The sequence below is a fragment of the Argopecten irradians genome, chromosome 1, assembly GCF_041381155.1.
Source record: "Argopecten irradians isolate NY chromosome 1, Ai_NY, whole genome shotgun sequence".
Taxonomy (NCBI): Eukaryota; Metazoa; Mollusca; class Bivalvia; order Pectinida; family Pectinidae; genus Argopecten; species Argopecten irradians.
Genome location: NC_091134.1, coordinates 44,686,289 through 44,711,566, shown reverse-complemented (window position 1 = coordinate 44,711,566; position 25,278 = coordinate 44,686,289). Strand labels below are relative to the sequence as shown.

General features: G+C 35.6%; 3 protein-coding genes across 3 annotated transcripts; 1 reads left to right on the top strand and 2 right to left on the bottom strand.

The window, feature by feature from the left end:
• The first annotated feature begins 1,357 nt into the window (after positions 1-1,357).
• LOC138327793 (uncharacterized) lies at positions 1,358-4,315 on the top strand. Its single transcript, XM_069274212.1, has 4 exons — positions 1,358-2,139; positions 3,215-3,243; positions 3,586-3,746; positions 4,265-4,315. The coding sequence occupies exons 1-4, from the start codon at positions 1,982-1,984 to the stop codon at positions 4,313-4,315; spliced, it is 399 nt and encodes a 132-aa protein (XP_069130313.1). The 5' UTR covers positions 1,358-1,981.
• Positions 4,316-5,890: 1,575 nt separating this feature from the next.
• On the bottom strand, positions 5,891-9,805 carry LOC138310586 (acidic mammalian chitinase-like). The gene is made up of 5 exons (XM_069251858.1): positions 9,759-9,805; positions 7,794-7,830; positions 6,775-6,970; positions 6,297-6,549; positions 5,891-6,048 (listed from the first exon to the last, which is right to left on the bottom strand). The coding sequence occupies exons 2-5, from the start codon at positions 7,828-7,830 to the stop codon at positions 5,920-5,922; spliced, it is 615 nt and encodes a 204-aa protein (XP_069107959.1). The 5' UTR covers positions 9,759-9,805; the 3' UTR covers positions 5,891-5,919.
• A 12,173-nt stretch (positions 9,806-21,978) lies between these two features.
• On the bottom strand, positions 21,979-22,785 carry LOC138327726 (BTB/POZ domain-containing protein KCTD2-like). The gene has a single exon (XM_069274088.1). It carries the CDS (start codon positions 22,783-22,785, stop codon positions 21,979-21,981), a length of 807 nt encoding a protein of 268 aa, XP_069130189.1.
• Positions 22,786-25,278: the final 2,493 nt, after the last annotated feature.

The following is a 25,278-nucleotide window of genomic DNA, read 5'->3' as shown; positions in this document are numbered from 1 at the left end:
TTTCTAATACTTCATAAAGATATATATACCAAGATAACAGATACGCTACCACTGCTAATTTAGGCAAAAATCATCTTAAGTATTGCAGAGAAGTGAAACCGCTGAAAAGCACATTTTCTTTGATGCATTTTGACGAATTTATGCAACAGAAAAACATAATAATCCTAGCTGTCAGATTTCTACAGTCATATATTAAGTATGTTGTAACATATGCGTTACTGTTTAAAGCAGGATTTTAATGTCCTATATAGTAATTTGTGATTTATACAAATAAAAACATACTGACATATACTTATGCAGATATAAGTACAGTTTGATAATAAGGAAAAAAATATAGAAACTAAATACTTTGGTACTATTTTTGTATGAAACTATTCGAACACACATATGAATCATACAAACCAACATTCACAAATGAACTTTTCATAACTGCAATTGATAAAGACAAATTGCTTTCGAGACGGAAAAAATGGCTTTGAATGGAAAGAAAAGTCCAAAACCAAAGCAAAAATTCAGTTAAAGTGTATATTTTGTGGCATTTCTAATGACAAACCTCAATTTAGTTCATTTTAACAAAGTCACGTATCTGTTATTTACCAAAATATAATGATTGACTGTAACAATTATAACTTTTCTATGAGTAAAGATAGGAGCCAGCCCTTTTGGATTAAAAAGTAGAGATAATTGCCAAACAAATGACAATACATGAGAACTTTGTTTTCAATTTTCATATTTTATGTTTTTATTTCTGAAAACATACAAATTAGTGGAGAATGAATGTTATATACAAACCATGAAAACCATGTAGATTTCTCTATCTGATTTCCTTTGTAAATCGATTACTGGCTAACTCTTGTTAGCCAAGTTTGGTCATATTATAAGCACCTCTTTATTTTTCAATTATTTTTTAACCACCCTGGTGCATAGTGGGTCGATTACAGTATATGTTTGTAAGACACAGAACTTCACTGAACCAATTGCATGATCATTGGATTTCCCACATTTAGTATTGCAAAAGACATCTGGGTTATATTTCCTCTGCAAACTTATATTTTTGCCAATAAACTTATACACAGTACCCCCTTACTATACACAGTACCCCCTTACTATACACAGTACCCCCTTACTATACACAGTACCCCCTTTTTTGTACTATACACAGTACCCCCTTTTTTGTACTATACACAGTACCCCCTTTTTTGTACTATACACAGTACCCCCTTACTATACACAGTGCCCCCTTACACACTTCCTTTTAATGACAACATACGTGTTGCACAATGGATATACTTCTTAATTCATGACCAAGTTTCTATATTTCCCATGTATTTCTTTATAAGCTTTCGAGTTGAACTGCTGTAATTTCCACGTCATCCATCATAATAAAAGCCTAAACATATTTTACTTACCATACATATCTGCCTCGGGAAAATTTGCGTCAGAATCCATAATCATGTAGACCCAATTTTCATATTGTCAACAATAACAGAAAGTTTGGAGTCAATAGATTGATGTTGAGCTAAAAGGAAAACCTGGTGCAAATCTCGACCGTGGAGGAGAAAATTTACAGGTAAAGTTTGTGATTGATATCTAAAAATGTCTCCACTTCGCCAATTTTACTCGCTTCATTTAACGCCCATGTATTTTAGCACAAAAACACTCTTTCTGTTATGTATCTATTTCACTTAAGCCCCTAGCTGGAGAACCAGTTTGTACCAGGACTGAGTTTCACTAAAAGTCGTAAGTCTACACGTAGACGTAGACGTAAACGTAGACGTAAGTCAACTTACGATTTTATTTACGTCTATCTTAGGTGCGTTTCACTAAAGGTCGTAAGTATCGACGTAAACGTTGACGTAGACGTAGACGTAGACGTATCTTACGACTGGAACTCTTTAAGAAGGAGATAAATAACCCCATAGTTACAATAAATGGAGTCTGCGCATTGCTTACTTTCGTTTCGGTGATTGTCGTCTGCATAATGTCCGGCAAGAAGCCCAGAAAACCTAATTGGACCGATGGTGAGATGGAGGTTTTGGCCGAGTCTTTTCTGAACTCAGCCAAAATTCTCCGTGGGAAATTAACCCCAAACCTAACTGCTGATATGAAAAAGGCAGAATGGCTTAAAATATCGGAGAGGTGAGTTTATTTACAAATATTTATTATGTTACTGTGAAGGGTTAACTTTGTCATCGTCTGGTCTAATGCTGGAAAAAATAACATGTTATCTACTAGCAGATTTAAATATCAGGAAAATGTTGTTTTGTTCAATATTTTTATAAGTGATGATAAATAATTTATCAAACAGTTAGTATTAGTTACATTGGAGAACCCGGTTCATTGGAGAAATGTGACTGCCTTGCGGCTTTTAGTATTACTTTAGGCCTAACGTTATCCTTTTTATGTTGAGGCCGCCATTGATTTCGGCAGCGATATTTTTCATCTTGAATCACAACTCATAGACTATCAACTCAGCAGAATCAACGCTGTCACGCTTGTATTCAGGAAAGTTTTAAACTGTTGATGAAATTTTTATCAAGTTCTTACTTCTAAAACACGTTTATGATGGATAGATCGTAGACTTTTTTAATAACTAGTCCTAGGCCTAGATCTACTTGAGAATCGACATGGATTATGGGCAATTGATAATCTTCAGTGAAAACGTCTTTTGACTATATAATTTTGATCACATACTCTTTACCAACTCCATTTATTTTAACCGCTAGGCCTATTTGGCAGTTGTTGACAATGATCGAGTTCCGGACACCAATATAAGACTAGGTGCTCCAGTTAAGATGATACGAGAACACGAGTAAAATACCCAATGAAAATCTGTCAATTCCACTCTAAAAATGTATGAACGTGTACAAATTATCCCTGCAAATATTTTAACATCTCTTAGTTCATATAACCGTGATTATCTCGGTCTCGGGATCCTTTGAACTCCAAATTTAATATAGCACTGTGTAGTGGTGTCTTCGACTACGTTCGAGCAGTTTCTAAAAATAGGTTTTCACTAAAAACAGGATTTCCCTCTAGACAGGAGTAAATTCAGTAAAACAGGCAAAAAATGTGACGCAGGCGACGCTAAAACTTACTGAAATATTCTATATTTTTTAAATTCCTTAATATGATATTTAGTCATTGTGATATCCAATGCAAAATTGCGCATATTTTTAAATGGGTATTTAAAAAAAATTAATTAATGTTTTAGAAACAAGTGTCATTACTGTACAACTGAATGTAAATTTTTTGAATAAATATTTCCCACTTGATCATATGATATTTATATTTATTTCAAAATAACATTTTATTAAGCATTGACATTTTTTGACATGCATTGGTATGTACATGTAACATACATGTATATTGGGTGTTTTAGCATACCCAGTGGTGCACATTAGTGCAGAAACATATATATACATAGTATATACATAGTATATATATATGTTTCTTGTTAGTGGAATGAGGTATTCATGATATATATCACCTAATGCATTCATTAGATGTTCCTTATATTTAATAGATACTTGTATGGTTATCCAATTGATCATATTAATGTTTATTTTTTTTATTAAGAATTAGTTCAGTGGCGAAGTGTAATCGCACTGTTGATGAGACGAAAAAAAAGATGGCAGGACGCGCAAAGTGCCGTGAAGAAAAAAGAGTCATTTAGACGGAAAGTAGCAAATGGGACAGGTGGTGGTCCACCCCCGGATGTCCCAATGAAGCCTTGGGAGCTAACGGTGAGTTTTCTTCTTTCATTTTCTAATTAAAAAAGAACTATGTACTGATTTATACCAATTATCAAATGTTTATTTTTTAAAGCCAATTTAAAAAAAAAAAAACTAAAATGAACAAGAGTAAATGTGATTATTATGCAACAAAGATGCATGGTACACTGTACATTATATTAATCTGATATGCATGTACATGTACATGTATATAACATTGCCAATGTACAGTACCCAGGGGTTACTCTCACTATAAATATATATACAATATGTATGACAGTAATAGAAGCCCTTAGAGTAGATATTGACATCACAGATCATTTTAAGAATTGGCAGACAGAAGCTTCTTAACTATACACGGACACAGTTAAAGACAAAATACAATACATGTATTACCCTTTTTATATAGCATAGTGTTAATTGCAAAATAATTGATTAAAATATCCTGTTGAAAACATAAATCATATTATAATCATGATGAAATGGCGTAGTTGAATATTATTTCATATTTACATAATTTATATACACAGGTGTTGCAAGGAATGTATTACTTCAAAAACAAACACTGCTTACAACTGTAAATGATTTACTCAGTTTTTAATGTTTAATATGCCTATCTATCCATGGTCGTCACTACTTTGCAATCGTTATGGCCGCCATTTTGGGTAATTGTAATAATGGATCCGGTTCATGTGTTTTTAAAGGGGATTAATTTTCCGGAATTTTGATGTAGATTTTAGACTAAATGTTGATAAAATGATAAAATTAATAGTAAATAATTATAAACCAATCAAATTTTAATTTCTTTTTTGTTTTAATGTTTTTCTCTCTCAGATTAGTTACATTTTGATTAATACTGTAACAGGTCTGATATTTTCTAAAATTAGTACTTACATGTATGATGTAATGAAATTAAGTATATTACTTCATTTATAAATAACTGAAAATTTTTAAACTGTTGAATGTTAATTAAATGTAAAGCCTAGTAATCTTTTTTTCCAATAACAGATATATTGAAAAGAATAAGGGTATAGTAGAACTGAAATACAGGTATCTTCATCGATGAAATTAGATAATTTAAGACCAGTAATTTTCAAATGCGAATCAAAGTTTTGACATAGAGCTAGCCGGGGTTTTTCCCCATTTTGATTAAAATTTGATATGACAGAGGCTCAGTTGAATCATTAAATTTTGTTTGTTTATTTTTTTATTTTTTGATAATATTGCTGTTTAGTTATTTTTTTCAATGAATGGGTGCAAAATTAATATAATTATAATTAATTCGATTTAAATATTTTGCAATGGAAAACAAAGACAAATAAAATAGCGCTGGCATGACAATGGATCCCTTCGCCTCTAAAATCTGAAAACAGATATTTTGTTAAAAGTAGAAAAAAATCGCTCGCTCGCTCGCAATTTTTTTCTTTAGTTCCCGAAGAAAAGAACACCTGATTTATTTGGTGTGGCCTAAGAATTGGGTAATGACGGGGCAACTTTTTATGAATCTGGATATAAATTTTTATAAATATTATTAATATAATATAATCGCCGCCCATTAGCATACACACAACATAATTGTTATTTCGTTGATAGTGGCATTTATCCCATAACTATGCATGTTTCTCAATGGAAAAACCCATGTGATAAATTTTATAGCAGTTGGTTTATCGTTTATGTTTACACACTCTAGTGTGTAAACACCTACGGCGCCTCTGATTGGTCAACTCCAAATCTCTTGATTCCGATTGGCTCTCAACTTCGGGCTACTTTTCAAAGCGCATTTTCTTTTAAATAGCTTTGTTTTTACTGTTATAACAGGTAGTTGCTTATTCAAAGTATTAAACAATAGAATATTGGCTCTCTATTTAGGCACTTTATTTTATGGTGGAAAGATATCACTACATATTGTATCGTGGTAAGTTTCCCTGAATGAAGACGAAAAAATGGTCACCACAGTATAAATATAGAGTTAAAGTTATAGGATAAATAAGTTCCCTAACGCGAGACAGTTGTTTATAATGTTTATCTAAACTCTCGTTAGTTAATTTTCAATTTCTTTAAAGGCACTCGCTAAAGCTCGTGTCTTTTCAAAATTTGAAAATTAACTAACTCGAGTTTAATAAACATGATAAACAACAGTCACTTGTACGGGGAACCTCTGTTTATACAATATAAGGGATTTGACTCACTTGACAAGTTGAGGGAAATCGTATGCCGTTTCAATTTTGGACTTTCCCGCTCCAGTAGCTGCCGAGAGAATCAAACGGGGTTTGCCGCTTGATTGTGCTTCTGCATCAAATACTTCACGTGTTTTCTGTAAAGATATTGTATTCAAACGTCGAAAATGCTTCAGTTTGATAGTAAAACACCTCAATAGTGAGGTGTAAATTTTGATTGTAGGTAGTAAGTTTTTTCTTGACTAGCATAAATGCGGAGAGAATCTATAAATCACGAAAAAATCGATCATTCTTCATGAACCAATATGGACTAAAAAGGTTTTTGTCAATCAGAAAGTTATTCACAGAAAAGACATTTAAAAGGACAGAAATGAAATTCATTTACCTTAACAAGTAATACAAAGTTTTGTTTGTCTTGAGGAGGACTTCCTCTATTTGCAGGATATTCCCAGTCAAAATCAAGACCATCAAAGTTGTGTGATCGAAGAAATTTGACTGCATCGTTGGCAAAGTCTGTGCGACTTGCATCGGATGCTGCGATTCTTGTAAACGGTGCGGATCCCATGTTCCAGCCTCCAACTGCAAGACTTGTTTTAACACTTGGGTTTGTCGACTTCATTGCATTAAAACGCTCGTACCTGCAAATATAGGGCAACATTTTGCACTACTGCAGAGACACAACACGAATATACAGCAACCTCCCCATAGATACAGACATTTACACACAACACATCGCACTCAGGGGAAATCGTCATTAAATGACCCTGGCTGTTAATAGGACGTTGAACATAATAAACCGAACCAATCGATCTCCATGACGCTATTTGAGGGATGAAGAAGAATGTTATTTGTCTAATACTTACATTCCTTTCGACCAAGCTGTGCTTTCGTCGTTCCATTCAAAGGCTTTCAAGTGATTACCATTGAGGGTTGCGAATGCATATATGACGTGAGTACAAAGACTGGCATCGATGTTTTCAGGTAGGAACTTAGCTGGGTTTTGTCTGTATTGTGACCAGTTGGAATGGTAACAAACACGTCGGTAGGCGTTGGTGGCCACTGGTAAAATTTAAAAAAAAATGCATCTTCCAGAAATTGTTCTCCTTTTTTAAGACGTCAGAACTTACTCTTTACTATCATTACTAACTTGTGTTATACCTTTAAGGCTTGCCGTAGCGAATATCATTTATTTTTTCTTTAATTTTTGCGTATATCATGGTGGTCTTTTCCATTTGCTATATATAATGTCGTTTTCTCGCAACATTAAGTATCCCTCCTCAGTGACGATTTAACGGCTTGTGCAGTTCAGATAAATCGTTACATTTGGTGATGATTATACAATACATATGATCAAATTACGATTGTGCTAACAGTGTTGGTAGATAGCAAACAATCGTTAAGTAAAGGTTACACAAATCATCATAGGGTGAAAGCATTAGTTGGTTCACAAACGGGTGGCGATAAACAGTAATTTGATGAAACGAACCATTCTCATTAAAGGAACATTTTGCGATCTGTGCTTTTCCCTATTGCATCAATACGGAATATGGTCATCACATTAAAGTATTAGAAGAAGACTTTGTCGCTACTTTCCTCGGACAACCAATATCATAATCTCCAGACAATTTTAGGTGTAAGGAGGGCGAATTCGATCATGGGATGCCATGCATATATAATTAAGGGATTATCATTTTTCGAGATCACAAAGCTTACTCATTCAATTTTTGAAATCTGAAGAGTTGTCATTTGCATGAGATGCAATAGGTGGTGATGCATTAAGAGAGTTCAAAAGGTGAAATATCAATTTCCTTGTCAGTCGTAAACTATTTTAATTTTGAAGACAAATGTATATGGCCATCGTTCGTGTAGCCATTTTACTGACCTGCCAATATCGCTACAAGGCACACAACTCGAAACATCTGCAAGAAATATAAAGGAAGAATTACAACAAATACCATAAGCGTTGAAGGAATGCATCCTTTTAAAGTAAAACAAATAAGTATCCCTTAAGATATCCCATGTTTCTGAGGGACATGCAGACTTTGCAGATATAATATAATTAAAAAATTGAAAGCAGATGAAATACAAACAACTAAGAATAAGTAACAAGTAGTATTGGTAACAGTTTATGGGCTTAATAAGAGAGTTCGTAAAACTCTATTTTATTATATGATATAATTTGAAGTGCAAACATTGAGTCGGAAGGAATGAGAAATGTTCTTTTTCTGGTTCAACACAGCATACAACACTTATCAAACTAAACCAAATTTAAACATTAATGTCAGATATCTGAAAATGTATTTATTAAAGCTTCAAAATACCATCATAATATAGTTCTGATGTCATTTATTATGTCATAATCGCCAACAAAATGCAATTCTATTTGCATATCAACACTTAATGTCGTTTAGAACAACGAATAATTATTCAGAAAAGTGTTGTATAAACCTCGTAAACTGATTTCACTGAATTTCGCCGAAACTTATTTTTATATATAACTATAATACATTTGTTTTGATTTTGTTTTTGATTCGATAAGACTGCATGCGCATCACTCCTATCGGCAGATTACTGTTAAGGTCATGTAGATGCCCGATATATACGATTAAGATAATTATTCGTAACCGCACAATGGTTGACAACTTCTAAAACTTAATCTATTCTACAACAATTTGAACATCTGAACTAAAGACTGTTGTACCTGTGCTTGGAATGTGTTTGTATGGTGACCCAATTGTCAACAAGATAAGATGTTCTATCTACAATATCACAGGAAAATAAAGGCAGGTGTTCATTCTCAAGGCAGAATATGGTAACCGAGGCGATGAATATTAACTAAGTCGGTGATAATATTTATATTATAGGTTGTGTTCCAAAAGCAACAAATGTATTCATCTAATGTGGATAAAACATATATTTTCCAAAAATAGTAAAGTGATATTTTACTCTCTCTGTTTATAATGGTCAATATTTTTAAGGCACAGCAGAATTTCTTTTTTCTTTATTGATTTTTCAACATTGTATTGTTTTTCAAAATCCAATTATTAATAATCCTAGAATCAAATCAACAATTATATTCCCTGCCTTATTATCAAATCTATGACAAATCGCTTATAATCGTGGATTTAAATTCTAAATGCGTGCAATGAACGTTTCATTATTAAACGTTACTGTTAATCCTTGGATTAAAAATTTCAGGAAAAAAGATGATTGATTTTGCTTATAAATTTTCATGTTTGCATCGATATAACAATAATATCTAAACAATACCAATTTAATGTTACCCATTAGAGGTTAATTGGTGATCTAGTTTTGAAAGCCAGACGATTAAATGACCTTTATAGAAAGAAAGTACATTACAGCTAATTTTTCTTAAAATTAGGTCACCAATTATCTTCTCAGTTAAGCCGCTTTTGTTATGGGAACATATTTGATATAAAGGAACATGGTCAATATTTTCAATATGTTCGTCTTTTAAACAATTGTTTTACCTCAGGAAGTAGGCAAGTCTTATCGAGCACGTGATGAAAGTCGCAATTACAGCTGTTTTACGTTATAGTGTCGAATATAGCAAATAGTACACGTGGAAAAGTATATTCCAACAATGTCTATGCTAGTTGCTGAAAACAATTACTCGGGGAAAAACATTTAACGTACTGCGCGTAAAAGAATAATGAAGAGTAATTTACGCCTAAATACCTTCAATAGATGTGTTATTATTAACAAGCACATGGGAATATCTTTCTGTCAAATGATTCAATGTATTAAGTGTATATCCCGTGTCGTCTTTTTCCCATCCATTAACTTTATCAGGTAAATATGAAATACATTTTGTAACTTTACTTACATCTTTGTTCTCCGCACACAAGCTTATCCCATATAGTTGTCTACTTGTCTTTGGAACAAGTGATAGTATAATGACCTTATCTATAAATGCCCTTAATATACCTCGCGTTCGCTATCAAATATTGACCTCGGTGTGTCAAGGGAGTCAGTTAGGTCTTAAGGCTAACCTGATTAACATCAAATTAGATCAGTTATATCGATTCTGAAGATTCGGCGAATTTTCGTTGACCCTGCATAATTTATCTGATACGTACAATAGACTCCTAAAAGCTGCGATGAAATCCACAATTTGGGTAAATCTGTATTAATATTGCACCAAATTGACTGACAATGTCTTAATTGTCGGTACGCACGTCATTATATAATCATTGTGAAACGTCTGGTTGAAGCACCATATCAGACCGCACGACAACTTTAATACAACAGAAAACAAAAGTGTATCGTTTGTTGTAGTTGCAGCACCAAGAAAGGAAATATGTAAGAATCTAAATTATAAAAAAAAACACCCTTAGGGTGTTGAATAAAGTAGATTTCGTTTGTTTGTTTGATTGATTATTTTAACGTCCTATTTAACAGCTATGGTCATGTAAGAACGGCCTCCATTGTATGCAGTGTGTGTGTGAAGTGCGTGTTTTGGGGAGACTGTAGTATGTTCAAGTATAGTGGAACTGTTTGCCACTTTTGATACTGATATATCACTGACGTTTGGTGTCATCACCACACCCCACCCGGTCACATTATACTGACAACGGGATGCGAACCAGTCGTCCTACTCTTGTATGCTTAGTGGCTAAGCAGGATCAGAAACTATCTTTTTAATTGACTTTGATGTGTCTCGGCCAGGGGACAGAACCCAAAGCTTACTTCACATGGGCGAGCGCCCAACAAAAAAAGCAAAAGGTGAGGCTGTGTAAAGGGAGACGTTAGGAATAACAGTCAGTTAGGAGAAGAGAGAAGATAAGATCCTTATGTAACGAATATTACATTATCTACTTTTAGCAGATAATCATAATATCTATGTTAATAAAACATGAGATATATCCTGACGTAAAAATATTACACTTAGTTTATAACGGAAATTCCCGACAACTTCGACATGGCGAATGGACCATGCCATTCAAAATGGCGATTCATCAACTTTGATTCAGACGATTGAAGACGATTGCAGGTCGATTATCTTACCTTATACTGTAAACGAAGTATGCTTAGATTCTTTATTATGTTATTAATTATGTATTATTGTTGTATGCACTCGAAACAACCAGAAAGCCAATTATTCTGCGAAATTCCATGCCAGAGAGCGGCGGTTGTTTGAAGTTTTTCGGATCTAGATTGTGACGTCACAACATGTAAGCTCGATTCTGATTGGTCAATAGGGTACCGGCGGCGAGTATAAAAGGCCGTCCGAAAAACGTCAAACGTCAGTTCGATCTTCGACTCACTCTCTGCAGGACTTTGAATATTCCTACAGACTTTCTAACTGAAATCCTTACAGGATGTCATCAGTTCCACCTTAGCGATGGGTAGGCATCTAAGTTTGTTTGGTTTCTCAATACTAGTGTTCTATATATTCGAGCATTACTTACTATAATAATTTACGTTAAAGTCACCTTACGTTCGTTTTTGACTCTATTATTGAGTTATCATAAACTATCGTAACTTAACAAGTACAGTACGATCTCACCAGATGAGCTAACGTGTCGGCATTGGTAATTATATTATAACAGAACAAATGTTTAGCTATCTGTTCCAAAATTTCATACCAGTGTACTTTATTGTAATCTTATATCATTCTTGTCAACATAATAAATATGCCAGAACTTTTACAAAAGTGTTTGCCAAGTATATCTTATAAATCCACGATACTGGACAGGAGCAAAACCTGGGGTTATGTAACACCCGTTAAAAACGTTACATTGGCGTCGTGGGGAGAATTGATTTTTTTTTGATAATATATAATCTCCTATATCTAGGTGGGAAAGATATATGGAACAAACATTCAAATATTTGTGGTAATTCTAATGCAAACAATGGATGAATCAGGTAAAGTTATTATCCAGAATAGGCCAAGGTCTTGCTTTCCCAGATTTCGTATCATTGATCAACTTAATTCTTCTCATACTTCTCAATGCTCGAATAATCAAACACCAATAATGAATTCTCCCTCTAAAAATACAAATAATGAGGTATTAAGAGCAATCAATCTTATCGGTGAAAAGTTAAATGTTCTTTCTGAAGAGTCGAAGTTTATGAAAGATCATATGGATCATTTTGAAACCTGAATTGCATACGAGTCCTGAATTCGTATAAATGAGGAAAGTAGATCTGGTTTGAGAAGTCATGTGAACCACAGTACTCCTTATAATAGTTATAATAGAAATGAAAACCACACAGCATCAAGGCTCATACATAGACATAAACCGCCACATGAACATATAAATGTTGGTAAATCATATACAAAATTAAAACCCCAACACTATGATAGGAATGAAGATTTTGAAGAATATCTCTCCAAATTTGAAATCATTACTGATATTGACAATTGGGACTATAGAGAAAAACCTGTATTCAGCTGGTTGTCTAGGTGGCAATGCTAGAGCCATTCTGACAGAGTGAAGTCCCCTTGAGCAACAAGACTTTGATTCTCTGGTGAATATTTAAACACAAGATATGGGTCTATTGAACGTTCTGAAATGTTCAGAGCAAGACTCCAAACTAGAACTAGAGGTAGAGATGAAACTCTACCTGAGTTAGCTCAATCTATTTGACAAGCATATCCAACTGCAGATTCGTCACTTACGAATGTTCTTGCATTGGATCATTTCATTGATTTTTTTTTCTCATTCAAATTTTTTATTGATTTTCATGAACATGTTATTACACAGAACAAGGAATACAATTTATCACAATACCAATAATATGTCTTACATTACAATTTTGTATATATGCAACAAGTAACAATTGGACATGCACATTTACACAAACCCTACAAGACCAACATTTCATCTATCTACAATATGTGAGTCAAGAGACATCTAAATTTCAATGTTTTCTTTTTCAAACAAGGCATGCCATCCTCCTATTCTTATAAGGAATTTTGTATATTCATTATTAGATTTATACATAACCTTTTCCGCCTCATAATACTTACATATATGTAATTTTAAGTACTTCAAAACATACATAAATTTTCTTAATTCTACAGTGATATACTTATTGTTTGATTTGTGAAAAGTAATGACATTATATTAAACATATTGTTATGTCGACCATGTAGACCAAGCAGTATTGATAATGGTGATAAACTAACATTGAAAGTGGTTTTCTCAAGTAACCATTTCTCCTTACGAAGTTTTGCTATCCTTGAACATTCGTAAAACAAATGTATATATGTTTCATTTTCATCACTACAGAATTTACATAGCGGAGAATCCACTACCTTAATTCTGAATAGAAAAATATTAGTTGGTAAAATTCTATGGACCAGACGATATTGCAGCCACCTTAACTTGGTATCCTGTGTTTGTTTAAAAATAATCCTGTGGGTTTTTTGTCCACCAGAACTCGTCATCATCATCCAGCCCTAAGTCACATGCCAATTTCACCTTGTAGGAGTTATTAATTGATAATCCATATGATTGAGTGTATATTATTCTTTTTCCAGGTTCATCTGAGACTATGATTTCTAAGAAATATGGAAAATTTGAGGGATCCATGATATTGGACTTCTCCCTCAAACTTGGAAAAGATTCTATTAATACCTTCTTTAATTCTTCTAAGTGAAAGGAGGTTGAAAATGATAAAATTGGCAAAAGTTTGGATAAGCAGAATGTCTCCATTTTTGTCATCATATGTCATATCTTGAACTGTTATTATTCCTCTCTCATACAAGTCTTTCCAGTAAACTGGGTTTTTTTTATCAATGGTAAAGAGAAAGTTGAACCACAAAGGTTCTGCTAATATATACATGTCATCGGGAGGAAATACTTTTTTAACCTCTGAAAGCATCAAGAAAACCTCCTTCGAAAATGAATTATTTGTTCTTTTGACATCAATTTATAGAATCCATCACCAACATTAGAGAGATGAAGTTCAACTTTATGCTCATTGTCCCCTAACAGGACATGTCATTTCATTGATTTTATCCCAGATTCTGATATAAGACTGAGGATAAGAGAGTTTAGGCCTAAAGATATGAATGAAGAAGAAACCCATGCTGTAAGGCTTGAAGCACATAGACTAGCTGATAAGCAATGGTTAAAGACTGCTCACACAAACCAAAAACCTATCTATCCAGTCTCCACCTCAGTATATTGAAACTGAAGGTGAGCACGCAAGTGTAGATGCACTAACAAGAAGTATACTTTCTCTTGAAAGAACTACCAAATATCTTATTACTAGTTTGGGTCAAAACAATGAGAGAAATCCTCAAAGTCAGAACCGACAGAGTGTATGGAATGGAAATGGTAATCAAATAAACCAAAATCCATTCAATCAATCTCAAAATCAATCTTTTAGACATCAGTCAAGGGGAGGTAATACACCCCATGGTAAACCCCATCATTCAAATAACCAGAGCAGACATGGTGGTTAGTATAACAATTTGAGAAACCAATCTTTTAGTCAATCAGGTCAGTCTCATGGATTTATGATCCAGAGACAAGGGAGACAACTCTCTGCTAATTTCCATACAAATGACAAAATAGATTCTACATACTACTCTAACACTAGTCAATCCACTGATCAAAATGTTCAGGGAAACTTTTAAAGGGTGAGTTCGAGGGTCAAAAGTCAGTGTCATTTCAGGAAAGACCCGATAACATAACTATAGGCAGTTTAAGTGTAAAAGGAGCGGGTCGGTGTGACTTGTACATAGTGTTAAATACGGTCTCTGTCACTCAGCTGACGGAGCATGCTTCTTTGGCTCAGTAGGTAGAGCCGTATATTTCCATACCGGAGACCCGGGTTCGATTCCTGGTCGGGGCACTCGACAGAAATGTGTATTTTCCCTGTTCTTCTACATTGGCGCCCAACTAAATAACCCATGGTAGGTGGTTAAAGAGTCTCGGGTTGAGATTTAGGAAATCTCAAGAAAAACAGGGGGAGTAGTGTAAAAGGAGCGGGTCGGTGTGACTTGTACATAATGTTAAATACGGTCTCTGTCACTCAGCTGACGGAGCATGCTTCTTTGGCTCAGTCGGTAGAGCCGTAGATTTCCACGCCGGAGACCCGTGTTCGATTCCTGGTCGGGGCACTCGACAGGAATGTGTATTTTCCCTGTTCTTCTACATAAGTAATAGCAAAGATGGGTTGTTTGTTCCCATTAAAATTGGAGCATATAGATTACCTTCACTTGTAGATACTGAGTGCCTCATGCACTCTCAGTAAAGAGTACCTAGAAAAGTAAGATCCAAACAAAACCATAGCAGTACAGCCATTATCATTAAATATGGTTACTGCAACTGGAGAAAAGTTTGTTTGATTTATTAACGTCCTATTAACAGCTATGGTCATGTAAGGACGGCCTCCCATGTATGCGGTGTGTTGCCTGTATGTTGTGCGAGGTGCGTGTTTTGGGAGACTGCGGTATATTCATGTTGTGTCTTCTTGTATAGTGGAACTATTACCCTTTTTATAGTGCTATATCACTGAAGCATGCCGCCGAAGACACCAAGCAACATACCCCACCCGGTCAAATTATACTGACAACGGGCGAACTAGTCGTCCCACTCCCTGTATGCTGAGCGCTAAGCAGGAGCAGAAACTACCACTTTTATAGACTTTGGTGTGTCTCGGCCAGGGGACAGAACCCAGAGCCTTCCTCACAGGGGCGAGCGCTCAACTAAAGGCCAAAAGTGAGGTGGTGTCAAGGAAGACGTTAGGAAGAATGAAGTAATTTAGGAAGAAAGAAAAGATACGATCATGCAATAGGGGCAGCAGATACAATTCTAACGCCCTACCTGCAGGAAAGATGAAGAAAAGAAACCCTTTATTGGAAAATATAGTTTAGACATAGATCTAAGTTGTCAATGACTAAAGCATGATTTTCTCATTGCTGACATCAAACTGAATGGATTATTAGGTCTATTTTATTCCTGCGTGTAGCAGATGCTCTTGAATAAAAACTGTATATCAGTTAAGGGAAGAAATGTTCAATGTTTACGATTTCAACATGAAATTGAACCTGCGTGTAGCAGAGTTGCTATAGATGTGGATATAGAATTACCTCCATATAGCGAAACCATTATTTTGGAGAAAATTATTGACCAAATATTTAGAGACAAAATGGCAATTGTGGAACCAACATCTAATATGGTGATGAAGCACCAGGTGTTGTTAGCAAAAGATATATATGAAAGAGGAAAAATGTAAGTTATACAGAAATTCTGTAGTGGCTACACTCGATGTTGTAGATGCTAGTATTGATCCTTCTAAAGTAGAGGCAGTTAAAAATTGGCCAACACCCTCAAATGTCAAGGAAGTAAGAAGTTTCCTTGGCTTAGGCTCATATTAAAGGAAATTTGTTCATAAATTTGCTGGCATTGCAAAACTTTTGCACAAACTCACAGAAAAGAGTCAGAAATATGATTGGACAGAAGATTGTCAAAATGCATTTGACAAGCTGAAAAGAGCTTAAACAAATTGTCCTGTATTATCATTTCCAATGAAAGATCAAGGTATCTTCATTCTGGATACAGACGCTTCCAATATTGGTATGAGCGCTGTATTATCCACAAATACAAAATGGGATAGAGAAGAACTTCAAGCAATTAAAGTTCAATTAAAAACTTCCATCATTATTTATATTGATAGTTTTTCAGAGTTAGAACTGACCATGGAGCTCTAACCTGGCTCATTAATTTCAAAAATCCCGAAGGACAAGTTGCTAGATGTTTTCGAGTTCTTAGCAACATATCAGTTTCAGATTGAACATCGAGCTGGTCGATCACATGGAAATGCTGATGCTCTTTCCAGACGACCATGTTCATCAGAAAATTGTCAACACTACAAAGGCAGAGGAAAGGTACATATATATAACTGAAACTACTACACCAGTTAATGTTGTTACCAACTCAGTAGCTTATCGTTGTCCTGTCTGCAAACATTCACAAGCACAGGGTTCTGAGAATTCACTCATTCATCTCAGGTACAGTCCTTGTAGAAAAGAAAACTCAACAATTAAACCAACCGATCTCTCACAAGATTGTGTTTATCAAGCACATATTAGGGATGAAAACCTTAGTTTAGTCATGAAGTGGGTGAAAACTGATAAAAGACCAGAATGGAATAATATATCACACCTCCGTGAAGAATGTAAATACTACTTGGTCCAAAGATACCTTTGTGAAATATTTGAATCTCCTCAGCAAAGCCTTGTTGAGAGGCACATAACTGGTAAACATTCCAGCTTTGCTTACATGTGCCAGCAGTGCAAGAGGTTGATGTCACGCCCTGGGATGAAAACAACACGGTCAAACGGTCAACCATGACTTACAGCCCAGAAGAGCAGGAGTTTAGACAATTCCAGATATCAAGGAGTCAAAAAGTGAAGACAGTCATGAGGGAATTACCTGCGGAGAAGACTTTGAAGAAAGGTAATGAGAAATGTGCGTCCAAGAGGAAGAGAACTTTTTTTGTTGATATTCCCAATAAGAAGTGTGCTATTGGACCTAGACCAAGTGTTCCAGTTCCTCAAACTCCACATATTCCTACTCCAATCCCACGCAGTCCTATCTTACCTCCTATCAACATATGTACACCAGCTTCATCATCATCATCTTCAGCAGTGGAAGCTAGGAAATCCAGGATACCGATCAGATATGTTTCTTTCAAAGACTCTGATAACTTGTCATGTTCCTTATCAAAATCATCTGTTGTATCGGTAACAGCTCCCAGTAGCCCAATTCTACCTCTGCCAGCAGAGAAGGAGCAGGCTCCAACTCAGTCCACTCCTGCTAAGGTTAAGACTGTGTCTATTTTCACCAGTAGCCATTCTGTGAGTGTTTGTGAGGAAGAATATGTTCCTATAAAAACCTCTGGTGATTGTTCATCTAACTTTAATTATGAACCTAAAAACAAATTACTCATAAAGTTGAACGGTATTCGAGACTGTCAGGACAACAGATGTATCCTGAACGCTGGTGACAGAAGATTTGAAACTAGCCGAACAACCCTCAAAGAAGACCCTTCTTCTTTTCTTGCTGGAATTGCTACCAAAGAGCAAGCCATATCAGAAAAATGGTACAGATCGTTTCTTCTTAGATAGGAGTGCCAAGATGTTTGACTTTGTACTATGCTTCTTGCGCCATGGACCTAGTGTTACAAAAAGAAACCTGTCATGTAATGTAACACAACCAAGATAATTGGTGACCGAGGCGGGGTTTATGAGCTCGAGGAACTAAAAGCAATTGTTGAAACAAAGATAAAGTCTCTTCTGCTCAACTATAAACTAATACATCCAACGAAAATTCAGGATTTGAAAATTTGTAAATATCTATCTATATACACATTGATGAAATAGAATTATTTTTGTAAGTATTAATGTGCTAATCAAAACCAATACAAACATTTACCTTGTATAGGTGACAAATACAGGTAAAATGTACATTAAATACATAAATTGAGAATAAATGAAATAAGGCTCCTAAATAAATAGCTATGTTCTATTACAAATTCAAATTATTATCATATGATAAAATAATTAAGCATTTATTTGTAAATACGTCAACATGTCATATCAAAATGTAATAATATATAAATGCATATGTATATAATTTCATTATCATATTTATAAAGTTTAAATGTTTGATAAGTGTGAAAATTATCTGTAGTCGATAAATGAAGTAAATTTGTGAGAGTGAAGCACCATTGATATGTAAATATTGTATTTATACGTGAATTATATATAATATAATTTATTGATTCAAAAAATTACAGTTATATTAATAATAATCCTGTCGTAAATATATTATACTTAATTTATAACGGAAATTCCCGACAATTTCGACATGGCGGATCGACCATGCCATTCAAAATGTCGAGATCCATCAACTTTGAAATAGACGATTGAAGATTATTGCAGGTCGATTATCTTACCTTATATGCTTATACTGTAAACGAAACATGTTTAGCTTCTTTATTATGTTATTAATTCGTTGTATTATTGTTGTATATACTCGAAACCATCAGAAAGCTCATCATTCTGCGAAATTCCATGCCAGAGAGCGGCGGTTGTTTACAGTTTGGCGGAATCTAGATTGTGACGTCACAACATGTAAGCTCGATTCTGATTGGTCAGTTGGGTCTCGGCGGCGAGTATAAAAGGCCATCCAAAAACGTCGAACGACAGTTCGATCTTCGACTCACTCTCTGCAGGACTTGTAGATTTCTAGACTTTCAAACTAAAATACTAATTCAAGTTACAGGATATCATTAGTTCCACCTAAGCGATGGGTAGGCATCCAAGTTGTTTGGTTTCTCAATACTAGTGTTCTATATATTCGAGCATTACCATAATTATTCACGTTAACGTCATCTTACGTTCGTTTACTGTAACGTTTTCGACCCTTATGGTCCTTTCACATTTGAGTTCTCTACATATACATGTAGATATACACCTTGTGATAGCCACTCTTGTGGTCGGGTCCCGCTTTGTACCGTTACATACAATTTTTAGTTCGTTCCCAGCCTAGCACTGAACCGAAAGAAAACCAAAACAGAGTTTTACATCCAAATTGTTTTATTTATTATTAAAACATGAAATATTATGCCAGATTTATGATGGTTACATCTCCAGCGTATAGAACAACCTTATAGGGTACATGATGGTTGCTGTTACATAATATACATGTAGGTTCCTATAAGCTACACACATACCAATACCAGTTTCAGAACGATCTCCATGGACATTGACATGTTTTTGATACTTTTAAATTTTACCTCTTTGCTATATAATATTAAATATATATATACCCAAAGACTGGAAGAATATATTTAAAAAGCTAGGTATTTAAAAATCCGGTAATATCCGGATCGGTATAGACATCTTCTATGACCAGATCGGGTTACGTAATCTACCGGTGCTGAACCAGATCGGGTTCCATCTTGAACCAGATCGGGTACACGCCTGGAACCGGTACTGGTTCCAATATGTATCAGAAGTTTGTCAATGGAAACCTTTCGTTACCAGTATTGGTTAATTCACTGATCTAATTATGTACCATATTGCACTCTGAATCTGCCATGGTGAACAAGGACTATTAGATCGCTCTGTGAATATAAAATGACAGTGCTTGTCTGACTGAGTCTGACTGTGTTTGAAACTGCCGCTACACGGCTATTTATAGTGAAAAACGTTGCCCGTGACAACGAGCTCGCGCTACTAAACTTAGTATCCCGCCTCCCGCACTAGAGAGTTCCGAATTCTCGCGGAATATGACAACAGTCAGACGAGTCACAGAATCACGTAAAAGTTGTGTTTACAACGAAAATACCCATGGAAATATTGGATTAATTACTTAATTAAGACCTAAGGTATATATACTGTTTGCGAATTTGACTGAATATACAGTACCCGAAGGGTGATAATCGTACCTGAGTCGAGGCGGATCCATCCGGTGCCCCACTCGGACATGCTAAACAGCAATCGCCACAAAAACCCGAATAGTTTTCTAACTTCTACGTGAGATTGATATATATTTTGATAAATATGAGAGAACAATATTCGTTACATAGCCCCCCTCCATGAAAAGCATTCGTCCCGAATGTTTATACCATAATATATCGAGAATTTAGCAAAATGTATCTGAGTTAATTGATCAATTAGTGGAACCCAAAACGAGGCTTTGCACCCGCTACTATCCATCATTTGCATACGGTTGGGCGCAGACGACAATCGAGGAAAGTCACAAGTTACGTTCAGGTAAGTTATTACCGAACAGTGTTTCGATTCTCATGGTTTTAAATAGTTCACATTATTCAGTAGTTTTAATGGTGACCTTCCTGATTGGTTTACGTAGCGACCAAACCGTTAAAAAAAATAAGATGAGATTGATTACAACTTTAAATCTGTAATTCGTCAAATTGCGAAAATGTTCTGGTACAATTAATTTACAAAATATACATTTGGTCAAACTCCAGCCGGATGTTTGTAATTTTCTTTCTTAAGAAAGTGTTATTTACAATCTTGCACCATATCAATCTACAATTTGGACAATAATTTTAAATCAAAACTTCAAAAATTCATTTTAACAGTAACACTTCAATATAGCAACAGATCATAAGTATAATAATTGGTTCATTTATATCATGGTTATATATAAATATAGCCATTCTCGGATTCCAGCGGGATATCCGTAGAAATCAATTCCAAACTCCAGCGGGATGTTTGGATATTGAAGTATGATACAATTTAATTATTTCTGTCATGGATTCTATAAACAATATTCATCATATTTGAGAATAAGTAGCCAATTAATCATATTTACAAATAAATGTATTTACATATTATCCATTCTTGGGCCTTCCAAATTCCAGCTGGATATTTGGGAATATCAATTTTCAGATAAAAATATTTATATATATATACGCATATACATGTATCTATGCATTAATTTATGTACATGAAAGAATTGATGAATGGTCATTATTTCCGTTTCAAAAAGTATATTTACAACCATAGCCTACTTTTGTAAGTGGGTAATTACTTGAAAAGCCATCAGAAAAATTGTATTATTAGTATTACTAGATCTATATTCATTTACTGGTAATGTATACAAAAATACAATATGTAGATCTATATATCTATGTCTCCATTGAATTATTTGAACAATCAAAGTACTAATTTAAATTACTTTATATTTTCCAGGAAAGAACCTGACATGATATTGGAGAGAAAAATCCATACCGAAAGAGAAGAAAAGTGAAATTTAACAATACTTGGTAATTCTTTTCAAATAATTAACTTAGAAGTCTGAGGTTTACTCAACCTTGATTTCAAACTGAGAAAGTATTATTTTATACTTACATATTAACAGTATCAAGTTATACTACATATATGACATAATAAATTACAATACATTGGATTCATCCCCTAATGTACACACATAATTTTTCCATGATATCGAGTAGATTTACTTAAACCCGGGATAAAAAACACTGACAACATTTATAATAAGCCACCCCCAATAATGTTTTTTTTCTTTGAATGTCAATTTGATGATTTAATCTAATTCGGAGAGTTTCTGTTTCACAATTCTTGCAAGGGACTCAATTTCGTAATAAACACATTCTTCTAATAATTCTTGCAGGTGGTACCGGGTAACAGGAAGGAGCCTGACCTGTCCGTTAGGATTTCTAAGATAGTTTAAAATTACTCTGAAGTGCTTGTGGTCACGGTCGAGAAAATAAGTGTACACATGATCCACTTCATAGGGCTGAAAGGGAGACGTTTTCTTCACCATGCTTGCCAATATGCTGGATGGGTCACTCTCTAAGGTTGGAGCGCTAGTTTCGAAGCGGACTCCGCCAACGTTGAGTATTACCCTCTGGGCTTGGTTGAGGGCCATCCCTTTTAACTTCACCTCATGTCTTGGCTTTCTGGTTGGAGTATAGGCGACGTCTGATGACTCCACAGAGTACGTACTCGGAGCAATCAAAGAGAGTTCATCATCCTCTTTGCCCCCTGAGGTGCTGAGGTCAAGGGCAGCCACCTGGACCTCCTCTACAAGAGCAGGAACCGGCACTGGTGGCTCAACTTGTACCTCAGGCACCTCGGGCAGTTTCCTTTTTTTATTGTAGGGTTTACTCGGCTTTGTTGGTGCCCTGGTAAGCAATAATGTTTGTGATGCTTTCCGTTTCCGGTCCCTATTTGCTGGCCTATCTACCCTACTTGACTCTACCTCTTTCTTTTCCGCATCACTCTTTGCAGGGCGTCGGATAACTTTGACATGCCTGGCTCTTTCCTTTTGGAACACCTCGTAAGCCATCCTGTCCTCCTCCGAGAACTTCCCTGTGGCTCTCGACACCATTCTTAGGGTTTTGTTGGGAGAACAGCCTGTGTGTTGTGTGTCACGTCTGCTGAGAATGGCGTGGCAATCACTGCATTGGAACCCCACCCCTGAATGGGCTGTGGTGATGTGACGCTCGCATAGCGAAAGCTTGATTGTTTCTGCTTTGCAAATTTGGCATTGGTACCTGGTGACCTACAAAAGAACAATAGAATCCTGTAAGTATTGAATTGTCACTAATGTTACATCATATTACAATTTTCAACATTGGTACAGATAGATACTATTTGTTCTCTTCGTTAATGTAATGTAGTAGTATTAGTCCCTCAACCATGCTGGTTTATTTTCACCAATATATGGTTTTAACATATTATGGTGCACTACTTTTGGCTTGGTTTTGGAACTTTTCTGTACTCGGTACACTACATCGTTTATTTTGTCAAGCACCAGATAAGGACCTTCCCATGGACAACATAACTTTGACCCAAGTCCTTTCCTTGAATTGAAAAGCCAGACAGGGTCTCCCCTTTTGAATTGGTTAACCTTGATATTTCTATCGTGGTTTTTCTTTATATGCTCAGAGGTGATTTTTATCCTCCCTCTGGCGAAATCATGTATTGATTCTAGTATTTTTGTAAGACCATACGCATAATCTGTATGTTCTTGTACTGTTTCAGAACTGATTCTACCCAGAACCAGGTCGACAGGGAGATTGATGCTGCGACCAAAAACCATTTCGTTGGGAGACACGCCCAGGGATTCATGTTCCGCAGAGCGATACGCCATCATCAACAACGGTATATGGTCATCCCAATCTTTCATATTTTTAGCTATATATGCAGACAACATTGCTTCGATGGTTCTGTTGGCACGTTCTACCATGCCGTCAGACTGTGGTCTGTACGGAGTGGTTCTAGTTTTAGTTATTCCCAAGATATTGCATATCTCTTTGAAAACATCTGACTGGAAATTAGTTCCCTGGTCAGAATGCAATTCCATTGGTGCTCCAAAGATGGTAACCACCCTTTCGATAAACTTATGTGCCACTGTTGATGCCTTCTGATTCCGCATTGGAATGGCATCGACCCATTTCGTAAAGTAGTCTGCTACAACCAACAGATAAAGGTGCCCCCTATTACTCTTTGGTAATGGTCCGATGACATCAATAGCCCACCTTTCCATTGGACTCCCTACATTGTAGGTTTGTAAAGCTCCTTTGGCTTTCTTGCCAGGAGATTTCTTAGCTGCACACTGGTCGCATATCTTGACCCAGTGTTTGACATGACTCGACATCTGATACCAGAAGAATCGGTCTCTAATTTTTGATAAAGTCTTTTTGACTCCCAGGTGTCCTCCAGTAATGCTGTTGTGTAATTGCTGGAGTGCATAGTTTTGTAGATTACAGGGTAAAACTATCTGGAGTTTGAGTGGTCTCCCTTGAGATGGCTCCCACTTATGGCATAAGATACCATCTTTTATTAACAGGGAGTCAAACCTTGCCCAGTAATATTTAGTAGCTTCATTTAAATGGGAAATATCAGACCATTCTGGCCTCTTGTTACTTTGGACCCATTTAAATACATTTTGAAGTACAGTGTCCTGGCTTTGGGCGCCTATTACACTTTTATTACTGAGGTTGGTGTCGCTGATCTCCTTGGTTTTTGTTTTACTATTTGTTTCTGTAATTTCAGGTTCTACAGACTCTGCACTACAAGTTCTGGTTGTTACCATGGAACAGCTCACCTGCTCACCAGTATCTGAACCGGAATCAACAGCAACTGGTAGTTCAACAGGTTTTAAGGTTTCATTTTGTAGAATAGTTGGGTTGTATTTCTGTTCGGCTCGAGCGCAGTAGCTACATTGGTCTTCCCAACATGGCCTACGTGACAAAGCATCTGCGTTCCCATGAGCACGACCAGCTCTATATTCTATCTTAAACTGATATGAGGACAGAAACTCGAACCACCGAGCTATCTGACCCTCAGGGTTTTTGAAATTGATAAGCCATGTTAGAGCACCATGGTCACTTCTTACTTTGAAGTATTGACCATACAGGTAATGATGAAAGTGCTTAACTGAACTGACTATTGCTAACAATTCCCTTCTGGTTACGCAATATTTTCTTTCAGCTTTTGAAAATATTTTGCTGAAGTAACCAATAACCTTTTCTTCCCCATTCTGTAGCTGAGATAATACTGCACCTAAGCCATCATTTGATGCATCGGTGTCCAGTATAAAAAGTCCTTCAGACTTAGGATAAGCCAGAATTGGTGAGCTGGTTAGAGCTCGTTTGAGTTTATCAAATGCTATTTGACAGTCTGATGTCCAGTTAAATCTTTGATATTGTTCTGTAAGTTTGTGTAATGGTTTGGCGATATCAGCAAACTTGAACACAAACTTTCTGTAATAAGAACATAACCCAAGAAAACGTCTAACATCTTTCACTGACTGGGGAACAGGCCAATTCCTTACAGCCTCTATTTTCCCAGGATCGGTACCGATACCGTTTTCATT